This window comes from Coregonus lavaretus, assembly GCF_964263955.1.
Source record: "Coregonus lavaretus genome assembly, chromosome: 28".
Lineage (NCBI taxonomy): Eukaryota > Metazoa > Chordata > Actinopteri > Salmoniformes > Salmonidae > Coregonus > Coregonus lavaretus.
Genome location: NC_140015.1, coordinates 7,622,895 through 7,642,298, shown reverse-complemented (window position 1 = coordinate 7,642,298; position 19,404 = coordinate 7,622,895). Strand labels below are relative to the sequence as shown.

The 19,404-nt window shown below is 47.0% G+C and overlaps 1 protein-coding gene across 1 annotated transcript in view; it reads left to right on the top strand.

Moving 5' to 3' along the window:
* Window positions 1-8,799: 8,799 nt before the first annotated feature.
* LOC311103858 (MAGUK p55 subfamily member 2-like) overlaps window positions 8,800-19,404 on the top strand; it is a gene marked incomplete at its 5' end in the record, with an annotated part of 13,794 nt that continues 3,189 nt past the window's right edge. The window contains 7 exons of the mRNA XM_084145493.1: window positions 8,800-8,830; window positions 10,398-10,501; window positions 12,801-12,953; window positions 13,169-13,324; window positions 13,641-13,868; window positions 16,967-17,098; window positions 17,405-17,510. Of these exons, the coding sequence (XP_084001619.1) occupies window positions 8,800-8,830; window positions 10,398-10,501; window positions 12,801-12,953; window positions 13,169-13,324; window positions 13,641-13,868; window positions 16,967-17,098; window positions 17,405-17,510 (910 nt within the window). The remainder of the gene's footprint in view (window positions 8,831-10,397; window positions 10,502-12,800; window positions 12,954-13,168; window positions 13,325-13,640; window positions 13,869-16,966; window positions 17,099-17,404; window positions 17,511-19,404) is intronic.

Sequence of the window (19,404 nt, the reverse complement as noted above, 5' to 3'; positions counted from 1 at the left end):
GAGCAGCGAACAGTTTTGACTGGGCTGAGCGGGAACTATGCTTCCGCAGAGGAAGGGGAGCCAGCAGGCCAGAGGTGGATGTACGCAATGCCCTCGTTTGGGTGTAGGGACTGATCAGAGCCTGAAGGTACGGAGGTGCCGTTCCCCTCACAGCTCCATAGGCAAGCACCACTGGCAGATATCTCTAGATGTACTCCCTCTCTTTCTCCACCTTCTCCTGCTTGAGGGGCTTACACAATGCCTAGCCTAGCAGCAGTGTGAATGTGCGTTAGATGGGCGGGGTAGAAAGCGGTACATCCCATTGGTTGCCTACCTCCCCTCAATGCATAATCACCTTTTCCTTTTTTTGAGCGGCCAATGGGGAGGCTGGAAGGCTGCTTTGTTTCCCCACCTATAGCAATAGCATTGGCATGAGTGGTGGAATGATGGAACGGTGTCTATGTGTGTATGTGTGTGTATAGCATAGATGAATAACCCCTGCTGACGGTGCTCCTCTACCCACGTTCCCCCTGCTCCCCCATCCCAGCAGCCCCTCTAACATGCACCATGCGCTGAAAATATGCGTCCCGATCCCTTTCCCTAAGCATCATTACTGGTCACCATGGTGGCTGCAGACTGTAGTAGCAGATCGTCATAGCAACTGGCTGACGGGGAAGAAAGGAGGCGGTCCATCTCATACGTCCCTGGATACCTACAGAGACCTATAGGTCGATAGCCCTAGGTCGATAGCCCTGTGTGTGTGTGTGTGTGTGTGTGTGTGTGTATGCTTGCGTGCATATGTACACTGTACATACGTGCATGCGTGTGTGTGTCTGTGTCTGTGTGTGTTGTGGCTCTCCCTAGAGAGGGGCTATTTTCAGCCATAGCTTATTAGAGCAGTCCAGCGGACAGAGAGGAAAGGAGAGCTGCTTGGTATTCTGGATAGATGGATGGAAGGTAGACATCACCACTGGCAGCCAAACGCACACATGGAAGTTGGAACACCATCACATCTAATGAAATATTTCACAGGACAGATATGCCTGGCTTCACTGATACAGGACATATTTGTCTTCTTACCATTTTGCAGATATGTTTATTTTATTAATGTTTTGACAACAGTCATACATTTCTCCTGAAATTAAATGTTATTTGAAGATGAGCAATGACAATTTCACTCCTCATCACATTCACTAGTTGTATCCATCTAATGAAATGTAATTGGTGCCACTATCTATTGTAAATCAAACCAACAGTCACTATTACCGCAGAGTGACCACATCACCAACAAACTAACATAGTCCAAGCACACCAAGACAGTCATGAAGAGGGCATGACAAAACCTATTCCCCCTCAGGAGACAAAAAATATTTGGCATGGGCCCTCAGATCCTCAAAAGCTTCTACAGCTGCACCATCGAGAGCATCCTGACTGGTTGCATCACCGCCTGGTATGGCAACAGCTCGGCCTCCGACCGCAAGGCACTACAGAGGGTAGTGCGTACGGCCCAGTTAATCACTGGGGCCAAGCTTTCTGCCATCCAGGACCTCTATACCAGGCAGTGTCAGAGGAAGGCCCTAAAAATTGTCAAAGACTCCAGCCACCCTAGTCATAGACTGTTCTCTCTGCTACCGCACGGCAAGCGGTACCGGAGCGCCAAGTCTAGGTCCCAGAGGCTTCTAAATAGCTTCTACCCCCAAGCCATAAGACTCCTGAAGATCTAATCAAATGGCTACCCGGACTATTGGCATTGCTCCCCCCCATTTAATACCGTCAATGGCACTCACACACACAAAGTGAAGAAAAACTATCATCCATTATCTTTAAAACAGAAAATGCAACAAATGATAGATTGAAAGAGAACTTAACAACAAAAAGACAATAACTGTTTTTGGCTGATGCAATGCATATTTTTCTTCTATTGTCTTTTTTCTTATTTCTTTGCTTGTGTCACGATCGTCAGGGTAAGGAGTAGACCAAGGCGCAGCGTTGCAGGCAAACATACTCATTTATTTAGCGAAACGTGATCAAAACAACAAAAGACGGAAACGTGACAGTACACGGTATAACACAACCAACTCGAAACAAGAACCCACAAAACACAAAGGAAAACCGACAGTTTAAATATGGCTCCCAATCAGAGACAACCAGCAAACAGCTGACACTCGTTGCCTCTGATTGGGAGTCACTCAGGCCAACATAGAAAATGACAAACTAGAACCCCCAACATAGAAATATAACACATAGAATAAACACACCCTGGCTCAACAAATAGAGTCCCAGAGCCAGGGTGTGACAGTACCCCCCCCTAAAGGCGCGGACTGCGACCGCGCCTCAATAAGAGCTAAACAGGAGAGGGCTGGGTGGGCATACCTCCTCGGCGGCGGTTCTGGCTCCGGCCTTGCCCACCACCCTCCAATCAACCCCCCATAGCGCCCCTGGTCCGGTCTAGCCCCGCTGGCCGGAGCCGGACTGACGACACGCACCCCTGGCTTGGTGCGTGGAGCAGGAACGGACCGGACCGGGCTGACGATGCGCACCCCTGGCTTGGTGCGTGGAGTAGCACCTGGCCGAACCGGGCTGACGATACACACCCCTGGCTTGGTGCGTGGAGCAGGAATGGACCGGACCGGGCTGACGATGCGCACCCCTGGCTTGGTGCGTGGAGTAGCAACTGGCCGGACCGGGCTGACGACTCGCACCCCTGGCTTTGTGCGTGGAGCCGGAACGGGCCTCACCGGACTGACGACTCGCATCCCTGGCTTGGTGCGTGGAGCCGGAACGGGCCTCACCGAACTGACGACTCGCACCCCTGGCTTGGTGCGTGGAGCCGGAACGGGCCTCACCGGACTAACGACTCGCACCCCTGGCTTGGTGCGTGGAGCCGGAACGGGCCTCACCGGACTGACGACTCGCACCCCTGGCTTGGTGCGTGGAGCCGGAACGGGCCTCACCGGACTGACGACTCTCTCCCCTGGCTTGGTGCGAGTGGCAGGAACAGGCTGGACCAGGCTGACGACTCGCACCCCTGGCTTGGTGCGAGTGGCAGGAACAGGCCGGGCCGGGCTGGCGACTCGCACCCCTGGCTTGGTGCGAGTGGCAGGAACAGGCCGGGCCGGGCTGGCGACGCGCACCGTAGGTTTGGTGCGAGTGGCAGGAACAGGCCGGGCCGGGCTGGCGACGCACACCGTAGGCTTGGTGCGAGTGGCAGGAACAGGCCGGGCCGGGCTGGCGACGCGCACTGTAGGTTTGGTGCGAGTGGCAGGAACAGGCCGGGCCGGGCTGGCGACGCACACCGTAGGTTTGGTGCGTGGAGCAGGGACAGGCCGGGCTGGGCTGGCGACGCACCCCGTAGGCTTGGTGCGTGGAGCAGGGACAGGCCGGGCTGGGCTGGCGATGCACCCCGTAGGCTTGGTGCGTGGAGCAGGGACAGGCCGGGCTGGGCTGGCGACGCACACCGTAGGCTTGGTGCGTGGAGCAGGGACAGGCCGAACCGGGCTGTGGAGACGGATAGGAGACCTGGAGTGAAGAGCGGCCACCACCCGTCCTGGCTGAATGCCTACCCTCACACACTCTGTGTGTGGCATCCGCACAGGACGTACAGGGCTGTGTACCCGTACTGGCATAACAGCACGTGACACTGGAGCAGGATATCCGGGACCGCGGAGAGGCATAGGAGACCACGAGCGTTGAGCCGGCACACTCCGTCCTGGCTGCATACCCACCTTCGCACGACACGTGCGGGGTGCTCGCACAGGACGTACAGGACTATGCCGGACCACTCGTGGCACAGTACGCCGCTCCGCATACCGCGGAACCTGCCCCGTCCCATGCTGCCATGCCTGAGCACTGGAAGTTGGTTCCGCTCTCCATCCAGGCTCCGCCAACCTGCCTTCTGGCCCCCCAAACCCGGTGGCCTCCTCTCCAAATCGCCCTGTGGCAGCCTCCTGCTGCCCAGCCGCCCATGCCCTGTGCCCCCCCCTAAAAAATTTTTGGGGTTGCCTCTCGTCCTTCCGACGATGACACTGCTGACGCCGCTGCTCCTCTCTCGCCAGGGCCTTAATCCTACCCCAAGGTCCCTTGCCCCTGAGCATGTCCTCCCAGGACCACGATTTGCCCACCTGGGCCATCGCCAACCTCTCCATCTCTTTACCTGGCGCTTCCTCCCATGTCCAGTCTGCCTGCTCCTGGACACGCTGCTTGGTCCTTTTAAGGTGGGTTCTTCTGTCACGATCGTCAGGGTAAGGAGTAGACCAAGGCGCAGCGTTGCAGGCAAACATACTCATTTATTTAGCGAAACGTGATCAAAACAACAAAAGACGGAAACGTGACAGTACACGGTATAACACAACCAACTCGAAACAAGAACCCACAAAACACAAAGGAAAACCGACAGTTTAAATATGGCTCCCAATCAGAGACAACCAGCAAACAGCTGACACACGTTGCCTCTGATTGGGAGTCACTCAGGCCAACATAGAAAATGACAAACTAGAACCCCCAACATAGAAATATAACACATAGAATAAACACACCCTGGCTCAACAAATAGAGTCCCAGAGCCAGGGTGTGACAGCTTGCTTAAGAGGAAGTGAGTTTATTTTTTATTAAATGTTTTTTTCCCCCCTGTCATCAAGGCAAAGGGTGGCTACTTTGAAGATTCTCAGATATAAAATATATTTTGATTTGTTTCACACTTTTTTGGTTACTACATGATTCCATATGTGTTATTTCATAGTGTTGATGTCTTCACTATTATTCTACAGTGTAGAAAATAGTAAAAGTAAAGAAAAAGCCAAACTTTTGACTGGTACTGTATATAACCGATTAAACAAATAAATATCCAATATAGAAGTGTAATAACTGCAGTAGTGGTAGAAGCAGGTGTAATCTATGTGAGTCATTCATGTGGATGCTATCCTCCTCCTCATGACTTACTGCCTGTCTTGTTTCCCAGTAACATGAGTTGTTTTGATCCTGGACAAACAACCACTGACTCGGAAGAGTCTGTAAATGAGGGGAATCTGTCCGACATCTGGCTAGCAGAAGTTATCAAAACACTGTGAAGCAGCAAAATGGCTTGTTGAGTGTGTTGGTAGAATACATTTGTCTGATTGATTTGTCTGTCTGCCGCCTCAGGTTCTTATTATTGTTGGCTGAAATAGGATTTTCAGCTCTTTATTCTGCTTCTTTCGTTTTACTCTCGCTACTTTTCTGTGTCTCTCTCATGCACTCTCTAGTCCTGCTGTCTAACTCTCATTGTATGTCTCACTCTCACCCTCTCACCCTCTCTGTCTCTCTTTCTCCCTCTGTCTGTCGTCCCGCCCTCTGTGTCTCTCTCCTTCTTTGTCTCGTTTCTTCTTACTGTCCCACTCTTTTTCGCTCTCTCTCACTCTCACTTTCTCTCTCTTTCTCTTTCTCAGTCTCTATGTATCATGCGCTCTCTTAAACCATCTCATTTCAGCGTTCGACATATACAGGACCTCTCTGCATGGTTTTTACTATCTCTCCTCTTCGGGGGATGAGTGTTGGTGGGGCCGCTGCTCTCTTTTTGTTCTCCATTATTGCCCCCACCTCTCCATTCTTACCATACATTGAGCCTGTTGTCATGGATACCATGGATTAGCTACACCAGATGCCCACTCTGTCTGTGACGGCGCAGGCCTTCTCTCTTGTTCATGTCTCCTTACATTGTCCTGGGAGAATAGATACCCGCACACCGTCGAAGGGTTAGAAGAAATCCGAAACAAAGGCTTAGATTAGAGGTCTTCACGGGTCCAAAAAGTTGGACCCGTTCCAAAATGGACCTGGGGCTTTCCCACCCGAGCCCGATAAGCATTAAAGATATATATAACTATATGGAGATCCCGAGGACAACTAGACCCGTTCCATATAGACCTGGTTGGATCCAGACCCAGTCCTATTTGATCCAAGGAAAGCAGCAGAAAAGTCATTTTTTAAGATACTTAATTAACCGGAGCTGATAAAGCGTGTGGGAGAGGAGGGAGAGGTGCTGCTCTAGCAGGCGGTAGAGGGGCCGTACTGTGTGAGCGAGTGAAACGGGGAGCAGGGAGGGAGAGACGAGAAACAGCAAACAAACTAGCCGACTCGCGCTATAGTAGACTAATACCTGCCATAGCTAGGTTATTTATCATCAAATATGATTATGTAGTACCTGTCTTGACTGCATCAAACCGGGAGAAGTTAGTTAAGATAGCTAATGTTAGCAAGCTAGGCTAATTGAGGCTGCAGTGCATGAGCGTTCTCATCCTACAGTTACAAATAACAACAACTCCATTCAGAATAGCTGCCTACCTGTTGGCTCTTGGTCATTGTAGCCTATCCTTCTCAATTAACTTTTAATTCCATCTTCCATTGATTAAATATCTCCTAACTTTTGCCCAACATGGAGGCTCTATGACTGTAGCCTATTGCCGCTTTGATGACTTATGATTGGCCAACAACAACAACAAGCTACCTGCTTGGTTAGGGCGGCAGGTAGCTTAGTGGGTAAGAGCGTTGTGCCAGTAACCGAAAGGTCGCTGGTTCTAATCCCCGAGCCGACTAGGTGAAAAATCTGTCGATGTGCCCTTGAGCAAGGCACTTAACCCTAATTGCTCCTGTAAGTCGCTCTGGATAAGAGCGTCTGCTAAATGACCAAAAAAATAAATAAAATTGGTTCCCGGATCGGGCCTCGGGTATTCGGGTACAGGTAGATTTGTGAAGACCTCTAGCTCAGATGCAAAAATATGGGCAAGACAAAATATTTAACTGCCTTTGAACGGGGTATGGTAGTAGTTGCCAGAACTGCAACACTGCTGGGTTTTTCACTCTCAACAGTTTACCGTGTGTATCAAGAATGGCCACCCAAACGACATCCAGCCAACTTGACACAACTGTGGGAAGCGTTGTAGTCAACATCGGCCAGCATCCCTGTGGAACGCTTTCTATATGAATTGAGGCTGTTCTGAGGGCAAAACAGGGTGCAACTCAATGTTAGAAATGTATTCCTAATGTTTTGTACACTCAGTGTATATAAGTCAAGGAAAACATCAGTGCTTATTGGTAGTCCATCGTTCAAACTTGAATATAATCTGCTGATGGGAAAACAGCACTCCCTGCTGGTGAATATTATACTAAGAAAAATGCCCAAATGCACCTGTTGGATTCTATGCTGCTATAAAATGTATCGTTACTGTACATTAGAGGTCTTCATGGCTCCACCTGTACCCAAATACCCAAGACCCGATCTGGGAACGAGCGGGTCCGGATCCAGAATTCTAAAAATGTCACGGGTCTGGGTCAGATCTGATATGATTGTCAGGTCTCGGATATGTGTAATTTTAACTGACTTGTCTGGAAGGACCCATACAGATCCGAACGCGACTACTGCAGTAAAGAGATAGAGAAATTACACAATTTATGCTGCTGCTCTTTGCTTTTCACGAGAGCGGTGTGTGTAGCTTGTGGTTGTTGGCCAATCATAAGTCATCAAAGTGGCAATAGGCTACAGTCAAAGAGCCTCCGTGTTAGGAAATATCTAATCAATGGAAGATGGAATTAAAATGATGGAGTTAAAGGAGAAGGATGGGCTACAACGACCAAGAGCCAACAGGTAGGCTGTTACTTTATATTCTGAATGGAGTTGTTGTTGTTTGTAACTGTGTAGGACGAGAAAGGGCATGCAGCCGCCTCAATTAGCCTAGCTAGCTTAACTAGCTTCTCCCGGCTTGATGCAGCCAAAACCGGTACTACGTAATCATGTTGGATGATAAATAACCTAGCTATGGCAGCTATTAGTCTACTACAGCACGAGTCGGCTTGGTTGGTTGCTGTCTCTCCCTCCCTCCTCCCTCCCTCCTCCCTGTGTCACTCGCTCACAGTAACACCCCCCCTCCCCCGCCTGCTAGAGCAGCACCTCTCTCTCCCTCCTCTCCCTCGTGTTTTATCAGCTCCGGTTAATAAAGTAGCTTAAAAACTTCACTTTTCTGCTGCGGACTGGGTCTGGATCTGACCAGGTCTATACTGAATGGGTCTAGTTGTCTTCGGGTCCGTTTGGAACGGGTCTCTATATTTATTTATGCATATAGGTTCCGGGTGGGAAAGCCCCAGGTCCATTTCGGAATGTTTCCAACTTTTTGGACCCATTAAGACCTCTACTTGGCATTGTTATATACTGCCCCCTAGTGTAAAATCAAAACAGGGAGGAGGGGAGGGAGACGAGAGACAGCAACCAACCAAGTCGACTCGTGCTATAGTAGACTAATAGCTACCATATTAGAGCATGCACTCGCTCACACTCACAGTAACCTACACACACAGCACGGCCCCTGCACCTCTCTCTACCTACTCTCCCTCGTGTTTTATCAGCTCCGGTTAATTAATTAGCTTAAAAATTGATTTTTCTGCTGCTTCCCTCATTCGGACCGGGTCTGGATCCGACCAGGTCTATACGGAACGGGTCTAGTTGTCCTCGGGTCCGTTCGGAACGGGTTTTATATTTTAAAAATGTATTTATGCATATCGGGTCCATTTCAGAACGTATCCAATTGTTTGGACCCGTGAAGGCCTCTACCATACATTTCAGCTCTGATGACTGCATTCAAAATGGATGTCTGTTCTGGCTCACAATCATGCACACATGAGGAAACACTCTCAATACAAATTCATGTTTTATTAAACAAAATGTTATTTAATGCCCCCCCCCCCATCTCCATCCCTCTCTCTCTCCCTCTCTCTCTCTCTCTCTTTCTCTCTCTCTCTCTTCCTCTTCCTCTTCCTCTCTGCCTGCAGCTGACACAGTTTGACTAAAGCCTCAACATGCCTGTGGCGTCAACTGGCACAGAGCCTGGTGAGTTTTGTTTTCCTCTCCCTTCCTTTCCTCCCTCCATCCCTCCTTTCCTTCCTCCATCCCCCTCTCCCTCCTCTCCTCCCTTACCCAACCCATCTCCTCTGTCCATAGCTCTGATAAATGGGGCCGCCACACTTTCTATATGAAACCCACATCCATAAACACACCACACAGCCATTAAGACCCACAGTTTCTCACTGTCGCAGCCAGCAAAGGTCTACTTTAATGAAGCCATATAATGTGGCCCCTAAATGGAGATTGAACTGACACTGTTACTTCCTGGAAGTAGACCCATTTTTCACTGCTTGTCCAGACAACAGCCGCCATCTTTTCCTGCATGTTTTGGACTTTGGTGGAGGGAGTCTTGGGTCACACTTTACATTAAAGGGCAATCTGCAGTTGCTACATCCATTTGTTGACTTATAAATGAATTATATGTACCCATTGATTCTTGAAAAATATAACCTATAAATGCCTCATGAGCTTAGTTCAACTGCCGTACCCCATCACAAACCAAAATAAGCTTGTTTTACTCCAATATTTTTAAACAAAGTAAATGTAAACAAACACTCTATAACCTCAAAACGTGGTTAAAACTATAATTTTATAATATAATATAATAATATAATATAATATAATTTTGATATAATGGATGGGCAGTCCTTGCATCCATAGCTCTGTGTATGAATTTGAGAGTGGTTACATTTCTCCAGTCTCATTCCCTCAGCTTTTTACTGAAACAGTGGTTGGAAAACGCTTTGTTATTGTTTCAACTGCTGAATGCCCCTTTAAGATACACAAATACTACCCAGTAGCAATATAGAGAGAAGATACTGTATGAGCACTTTTCTTTTCTCTGTGAGAAAGATACCACAAAATGGACTGTTTTTAATCAATAGCAGAAGATGGTCAACTGAGACCTTGGGCAGACCATATATTAGATACAATGACATTGTAGGATACGGCCATTGATTGTGACTAACTATATATATATATTTTTTTAAGTCCTTATATCCTATACTGGAGAGTGACATGCTAACGACATGCTGATGACACTCATTGTTAGTCACTCATAGCTTAGTCACTCATAGCTTAGTCACTCATAGCTTAGTCACTCATAGCTTAGTCACTCATAGCTGGGTGCAGAAATGCAGAGGCAGCATACAGTTAAAATTCTTGTTTAACAGGGGGAGCTTGCTGACTGGGGTGTAAATTGAGTTGAAAGCCTGTAAAACAATACTTTGCTTCATACATTTAGCTGCATGCTAAAGGTTTTATGAGATAAGCTCAAACTGATGATCCATTCAAGGTTCTTACAGTATTTGTGGGGCCCACAAATAGATCACATCGTCCGCTTAGATCACATGGTCCGGAAAACCTCCTGAACCTTGGCAGTAGAAATGCGATAACTCCTCCAAAACTTAAACGATAAGTTTAACTTGTCTTCGCAAAAGGGCGAGTCTTTCCTCTTTCCAAGGGCCAGTCCTGAACCCTATGTCTCTGTGTGAAGCTGGGTGTAACTCATTCCTCTGAATCTGTATCTGTGTTTCTGTGTCTCTGTGTGTAGCGGTACCCCCCCAGGTCCTGGATACCCTGAGTGACAGCAACAGCTCCACCACCGCCAATGACCTGGACCTCATCTTCCTCAAGGGCATCATAGACAGCCCCGTGGTGAGTCAGAGAGACCTAGTACACACGCACTCAAACATGGCAGGATGTATTCACACGCCTACAGAGAGCCTCGTGGTGAGTCAGAGAAAGGGGAAATATGTAGGCCTAGTATGTAGGGTCACACACACTCATACACACACACACACACACACACACACACACACACACACACACCCACACACACACACACACACACACACACACACACACACACACACACACACACACACACACAACCCAGAGAGAGTGATTGAATAAGGCCCACAGTCCTAAAACCAAGAAATTCCAGCGCCAAAAAGACACTGCACGTTCCCAGAAGCTATAACTCATTCAAGCCTTCACAAACTCACAACCCTGTATGGCAACAGAGACAATGTCATGTGAACTGACACCTTCCTTCTGAACATGCGTTCTATAAAAGGTGAGAGGCATCACAGCATGTAATTGCAACTGAAATCCCCCTTCAGCTGGCATGCATTTAAAAAAAGGTGAGACGCATCAACCTTTGCAAATCCGTTACAGGATTTACTACCAAATGAAAATAGCTGTGAGAGCTGTAAGTCATTACAACACTCTTCATGGCTGAGGGGAAATGGAAACCACGGCTGTGACCAAAGGAGACACAAATGGGAATCATGAAATTGCTTAGGAAATACATTTGGTGTTTAGCCTTTTGTTTAATTAATGGGTTGGGCACCTTTTAATTGAAGTCTTGCTCAGTGATAAATGGGGAAGTGTCTGTGTACTGTTGCTGGAAATACAGGGGATTGGTTTGGAACAAAGGCTACTAAGACACAGATCTTTTTTTAAAAGCCCAACAGGTCTTTTATCATTTTGTTATTCATTTATTCGTGATTAGTTAGGGCAAGTAAATGTAATTATTTAAATGAGGTAATCTCTTGTCTCAAGGAGGACTGATGAAGAGGGTAATATGATCTCAAACTAGTCGACATCTGAGGATGTGGAACTGTCATGCCCCAGCACTAATGACTCCTGCTGGATTGCTTTCATGTCAGATGATGAGAGGAGTTTCTCTCTCACACACACACACACACACACACACACACACACACACACACACACACACACACACACACACACACTCTCTCTCTCTCTCTCTCTCTCTCTCACACACACACACACACACACACACACACACACACACACACACACACACACACACACACACACACACACACACACACACACACACACACACACACACACACACTCTCTCTCTCTCACACACACACATGGCTCTTCCCTACAGGGGAAATGAGAAGTGACAGCCCAGACTAAAATTAGCACTTCTAAGGGAGGCCTGGCATATTGATTTGCCTTGAACCACAGTTTGTCAATGAACCAGATATAAGGTGTAGTTGCACTACTAGTCCACCAGGTGGCATTATTCCCAAAGAGTTTCAATTACAGTTTTGGTCTGTTAGTGAGGCCCATATACTCTGTGTAGGTGGGTCACTTTGCCCTTAAGTGTTGATCCCAGTACAGATTTGCTTAACCCCTCTTCATAGTAAGTTTACATTTAAGGAAGGATAGGTGGATCCTAAATCTGCTCTTATGACAACCACTGGGCTGGAAGCCTAAACTCCTGGCTGGTGCCAGATGCCACTCAGTTCCAGAACCCAGGGTTGTGTCAGGCCCATCCCTTCAGTTGTTAATGTCCACTAATTCTCTCAAGAATTACTATCAAGCATCTGCTTTTACATTAAAGACATGATCAGCTGACTTTCAACTCATGTCCCTCTGTGAATTAACTTCAAACAGAAAGTCAGCCAGCCAGGCATTCTTTATAAGGAACATTTGGGCGGATCTTGGAGACTCTGTGAAATATTAATGGCTTCCACTCTACTTTGATGAAAAATACTTATTTAATCAGATAAAAGTCACAGTGAACTAAAAAATAATGATTTTGAAAGATTTTTATGTATATTTTAAGGTGCAACGTATGTGTACTTACTATTTTTAGAGTACGCAAAACCATTCTCAAACAAATTTGTTTTCATCTTAAAGAGATTCTCCAGTACTTTTCTATAATTTTTTGCCAGTAGTTCTGAACAAAAGTGGTCCCGAAAATTAGGGATTTTGTGGCTTATTGAGGTAAAACAGTAATTCTGCTCATAGATTATGCATGTATGAACTACACATTGACACATCCAGCCCAAAGCGCGAGGTAAAAAAATTAAATAATTCCTGAGCATGTCTTTAATAAGTATACATTTCTATTTCAAATATGTATTCAAATAAAAGTATACGTGTGTGTGTGTTTCCTTATGTCACGTAGGAGCCAGAGAGTCTGGAGGAGACCAGGTTGGAGGCGGTGAGGGACAACAATGTAGAGTTGGTCGAGGAGATCCTCCGAGAGCTGAGTCCCTTCACACACCAAAGCAACACCGCAGCAGAGCTCACACGCATCCTCAACGAACCCCACTTTCAGGTACACACACAGACGCACACATAGTGTGCACACGCATACCCAGACACAGTAAACCACACACTCACGTGGACATCAATGCACACATGCACCTACATAGACGTGCAGAGAAGAAATATCCTTCATCACATAATCCACTATTTAGTCTCAAGAAAGTATTTATTGTCGCCTTAGTCTGCTGTCAATCTAATGTTCTCCCTCTGCCGAGTGGTTCCCAGTCTCTGCTGGAGACCCATGACTCGGTGGCGTCCCAGGTGTGTGACACCCCTCCCCCCAGCCCCTGTGCCTATATGGAGCTCCCCGTCAACAACCAGCCCGTGCCCCCAGATGCCGTCCGGATGGTTGGCATCCGCAAAGTGGCTGGGGAACACCTTGTTAGTACCACCTTGCGCTTTGTCTATCACCTATCTGTTATCGATAGCATGGCACTCAGTTTTAGTCAACTCTTCCACTGTTTGGCTGAATCACAACCAGGCTAGTGGTTTTAACCATAGTGTATAATTGTAACTGTAGTGTATCATCATTCATGTATTTTTTTCAAGAGAGGGAATTCCAATTATATTGTCATTTAAGATATTTTATTGAACATATAGGACAGTGTAGAAGAACAATGAAGAGAGGAGAGAGTTTGTGCCAAAGTAGCAAGACCCCACACATCCTCATTCGTTTCTATGTTTTGAACCTGTTCAGGGCGTGACTTTCCGTGTGGAGGCGGGGGAGCTGGTGATCGCCAGGATCCTCCACGGCGGGATGATCGACCAGCAGGGTCTCCTCCACGCGGGTGACATCATCAAGGAGGTGAACGGGAAGGAGGTGGGCGAGGACCCGAGGGTGCTGCAGGAGATTCTGCAGGATGCCAGCGGCAGCGTGGTGCTCAAGATCCTCCCCAGCTATCAGGAGGGCCACGCGCCAGGACAGGTACGAGTTAACAATAAAGTACCAAGACACCAGACAAGTACGAGTTAATAACAAATGGAAACACTTTTTGGGGGGATAATCCATCTGTAGATGCTCAACAGACTATGGACAGACTATCAGTAACATTTCAACTAACTATCTACTAAACCTAACCTAAACCCTTATCCTAACCCTAAACTTAACCCTTACCCTAACCTTAAGCCTTACCCTAAACCTTATTCTAAACCTAACCCTAACCGTAACCTTAGCAAGCAGTTGCTTATCAACAGATAGTTTGTTGATAGTAGAGAATCTACAGATGGACAATCCGGACGATCCAAATAAAGTGTGACCTAACAAACTACCAGTGGACAGGTAAGGGTTAACATACACAACACGTACTTTAACAACATGCTACCAGCCCAACAGACAGGTAAACGTTAAAAACAAACAAGAGCCCCATGCCTCAAGACAGACAAGCTATAAGACCCACAGACAGGTCCCCACTATTGTACCCAAATACATTTACATTAACATTTTAGTCATTTAGCAGACGCTCTTATTCAGAGCGACTTACAGTTAGTGAGTGCATACATTCTTTTTTTATTTTTCATACTGGCCCCCCGTGGGAATACTAATCCAGTACCCCGAGGTAGGTAAAAGCATTAATCTGCCCCTGCCAATGAACTTCAATCTACTAGACAGTTTGTACATCATTTACTGGCTCTAAGAATATACTTTGAGGGGTGGATTATGACGGTGTCACACTGTCTGCTAGTGCTCACCCCCTCTTCCCTGGCTGGTTGTCATGGATACCACCAGGCAGAGGGAGCTGAGTTATCCCTTACGTCTTTTTGGGGGATTTCTTCCCTTGTATCTTCACTCGTTCCGTGGCTGGTGGGCTGTGGAAAAGCCGGGATGGGAAGATAGTCTGAGAGGACAAACAAGTCGTCAGCAGAAGGGTGTTATGGCTGCTGAGGAAGTGTTGATGTTTACAGGAATGTACCGTATTGGTCCGAATATAAGACGGCCTTTTTTCCCCTCGAAATAGGTCCAAAAAAGTCGGGTCGTCTTATATTCGGGGTCTAGTATTCAGAGCGCAGTTTCTCTTCTTCGGCGCTCCCTTTAAATGTCAATACACATTCGCGGGCACAGATGGCGCCAAAAATTCGTTCCGGACGGAGGGAAGAGGCGTCCTTAACAACCAGCCCGTTACCGGTGTTTAAAGATGGAAAGACAGGCTGACCATTTAGAGACAAGTGGCTCAAAAGTGGGCCAGGTCAATAAACAACAGCGGAGGAGCTATGATGCCAATTTCAAAATAATGGTTGTCAATAAGGCAGAGTCATCTAACAACTGCCAAGCTGCCAAGACATTCGGGGTCACTGAGTGTAATGTAAGAAGATGGCGAGCAGAAAAACAACGTCTAAAAGATGCTAACAGTCAGCGAAAATCCTTCCGTGGTCCTCAAAGTGGTCGTTTCATTGAGGTTGACCGGAGGGTTTTTGAATATGTCAGGGAAAAAAGAAGTGAGGGAATGCCCATTACCAGAGCTGTCATCCAGGTTAAGGCCCTGGAAATCGCCAGAGAGCTCAACATCACTGGATTTAAAGCCAGCCTCGGCTGGTGTCGTAGGATGATGCGGCGTAATGGACTGTCACTTAGACGGAGAACGAGTTTGGCCCAACGCCTGCCGTCAGACTTCGGAGAGAAGCTGCTTTCGTTTCAGCGCTTTGTTATCAACCTGAGGAAGAAGCACTCCTACCCGCTGGATCAGATCGGCAATGCTGATCAGACACCCGTTTATTTCGACATGCCAACATCGGTGACTGTCAATAGAAAGGGAGAAAAGTCTGTGTTGGTGAAATCAACGGGCAACGAGAAGAGCCGCGTCACTGTCATGTTGACATGTCTCGCTGGTGGCAGCAAACTCCCCCCGTATGTCATTCTTAAGCGTAAGACTGTGCCAAAGGACCCAATGCCAGCTGGCATTATTGTGCGCGCCCAGGAGAAGGGCTGGATGGAGTCGGGGCTTGTAGTGGACTGGCTAAAGGTTGTGTGGGGCGCACGCTACGGGGGACTGAGGAAGAGGAGGAACATGCTCGTTCTGGATGCGTTCCGCGGACATCTGACTGAGCCCGTGAAAAGTCAGGTGCGAGCAATGAACGGGGATCTTGTGATCATACCAGGGGGAATGACAAGCCAGCTACAGGTGTTGGACGTAGTTGTGAACAAGCCTTTCAAGGATAACCTGCGAAAAAAATACACAGAGTGGCTCCTGTCTGGCAACCACGCACTCACACCGACCGGGAAAATACAGAAGCCGTCAGTCCGTCTACTGTGTGAATGGATCCTGCATGCATGGGATGCTATTCCCTCACAGAGCATCATCGATGGCTTTAAAAAATGTTGCATCTCAAATGCATTGGACGGCAGCGAGGACGACGTGCTTTGGGAGGAGCCGGTGGAAGCGGAGCAGCTGGGGAGCGATGACAGCGAGAGCGAACACAGCGGGGCAGAGGACGTGTGTGAGGGATAGAGAGACATCGGAGGAGAAGTTTGGCGAATTTTTGTTAAGTTTAGTTAAATGTGTGGCCTGTATTTTCTCTGTTATTTAAAAATGTTGCTTTATTATTGCTTGATATTAATTTTGAATCATACTGTACATAGTTTGCCTTTGTGTTTAATTCACTGTGTTTTTAATATTGTTATTTTAAAATAAAATGAAGTTCTTTGTTCGGCAAATCTAGTCTGCAAATCTGTTTTTCTAAATGTTTGTGTTGAAAAACGGGGGGTCGTCTTATAATCAGGGTCGTCTTATATTCGGACCAATACGGTAGTTCAAATGAGGATTGTAGAAAGTGGTTTGTTTTCATGCATTCTGGTTGATAATGGCTTGCAGTGATCAACTGGAATACTGTATACAGCTGTATACTCTGAACGCACATACTGCATGCTCTAGAGCAAAACTTCCACTTCGATAAACAAATGTAAACTTTGCATTTAGAAGTGTGCACGACTCGAGCTTCTGCTTTTGAATTTGGTACAAAATGTTCAACACTATCCAACCGTAACAGACTCGTAACCATCTGTATGTATCTACTTCCTGTTCCCCACAGGTGTTTGTGAAGTGTCACTATGATTATGACCCAGCCAATGACAACTTGATCCCTTGTAAAGAGGCGGGGCTTAAGTTCTACACCGGTGATATCCTGCAGATCGTCAATCAGGATGACCTCAACTGGTGGCAGGTGGGTCCATACGGATTATTTTGCCATGTACTGGACTGTATGTAAAAAAAGCTGAAGAACATACTTTCAGCAGGTGCTGGAGTTGTAGGTAAATTCATGAAAAACAGAAAGGAAAACGCTGCACACTGCTGCTCATGCTCCCAGGTGATATTTATTCTGTACTGTATGTAACACACATTGTTTAGTGTATTGCTTCTGTTGTCAACACTGTCACCTCTATATTCGGCTACTTGTGCCTATCGGTACACAATGTGTGTACTGGTGTGTCTAAGTATTGATGAGAGTATCATCCTGTGGGTCTGTCAGGCTCGCCGTTGTGTGGAGGGAGGCAGTGCTGGGCTGATCCCCAGTCAGCTGTTGGAGGAGAAAAGAAAAGCCTTTGTCAAGAGAGACGTGGAGCTGGCCCCCACAGGTAGGACCAGTGCATAGGGCTGTGGCAGACATTACATTTTGTCAGACGGGTATTGTCATGCAAAAGTCTGCCGGTCTCACAGTAATTGACCGGTAATTAACATAAACCCGTTTAGCATCTCCATGCCTCTACGCATACGAGCCGCTGATGCGAGTCTTTGGAACATCTACATTTAAAAAAGTATAATATATCAATTTAATATACACCATCACAATAAATCAATTATTTATTTTAGTCAGGTCTAAAGAAACATTATCATATCAAAATGTATTTCAGAAGAACAGAATATGAGTTGGCCTACTGTATGTTATCTGGCTATGCTCCATGCCATAAGCTGTAGGCTGGTTCATTTAGCTGACAAGATATGCTTATACATCCCATGCTATAATTTTATTTGATCAGATTTTATAGTAAGAAGATATTTTTCCCATTACAGAGCGAGTGCGCATCTGAAGTGGCTATGTTGAGCGTAAAAGTGATAATTTGAAACAGGTCCTACAGTGCCTTCGGAAAGTGTTCAGACCCCTTGACTTTTTCCAAATATTGTTAGGTTACAGCCTTATTCTAAAATTGATTAAACACATTTTTTTCTCATCAATCTACACACAATACACCATAATGACAGAGCAAAAACAGTTCTTGTTATACATTTTTGCTAATTTATAAAAAATAAAAAACGGAAATATCACATTTACATAAGTATTCAGACCCTTTACTCAGTACTTTGTTGAAGCACCTTTGGCAGAGATTACAGCCTCAAGCCTTCTTGGGTAGGATGCTACAAGCTGGGCACACCTGTATTTGGGGAGTTTCTCCCATTCTTCTCTGCAGATCATCTCAAGCTCTGTCAGGTTGGATGGGGAGGATTGCTGCACAGCTATTTTCAGGTCTCTCCAGAGATGTTCGATCGGGTTCAAGTCCGGGCTCTGGCTGGGCCACCCAAGGACAGTCAGAAACCTGTCCCGAAGCCACTCCTGCGTTGTCTTGGCTGTGTGCTTAGGGTCGTTGTCCTGTTGGAAGGTGAACCTTCGCCCCAGTCTGAGGTCCTGAGTGCTCTGGAGCAGGTTTTCATCAAGGATCTCTCTGTACTTTGCTCCGTTCATCTTTCCGTCGATCCTGACTAGTCTCCCAGTCCCTGCCGCTGAAAAACATCCCCACAGCATGATGCTGCCACCACCATGCTTCACCGTAGAGATGGTGTCAGGTTGCCTCCAGACGTGACGCTTGGCATTCAGGCCAAAGATTTCAATCTTGGATTCATCAGACCAGAGAATCTTGTTTTTCATGGTCTGAGAGTCTTTCTGGAAGGTTCTCCCATCTCCACAGAGGAACTCTAGAGCTCTGTCAGAGTGACCATCGGGTTCTTGGTCACCTCCCTGACCAAACCTTGTTCCTGCAGCTACCCAGTGCTTATTTCATAGTTGTGATTAGCCTAGCTAGCTAGTTTAACTAGCTTCTCCCGGTTTGATGTAGTCAAGACAGGTACTACGTAATCATATTGGAAGATAAATAACCTAGCTATGGCAGGTATTAGTCTGCTACAGCACGAGTCGGCTTGGTTGGTTGCTGTCTCTCCCTCCCTCCTCCCTCCCTCCTCCCTGTGTCACTCGCTCACAGTAACACCCCCCCTCCCCCGCCTGCTAGAGCAGCACCTCTCTCTCCCTCCTCTCCCTTGTGCTTTATCAGCTCCAGTTAATAAAGTAGCTTAAAAACTTCACTTTTCTATACTGAATGGGTCTAGTTGTCCTCGGGTCCATTTGGAACGGGTCTCTATATTTAAAAAAATATATTTATGCGTATTGGGTCCGGGTGGGAAAGCCCCAGGTCCATTTCGGAATGTTTCCAACTTTTTGGACCCATGAAGACCTCTACTTGGCATTGTTATATACTGCCC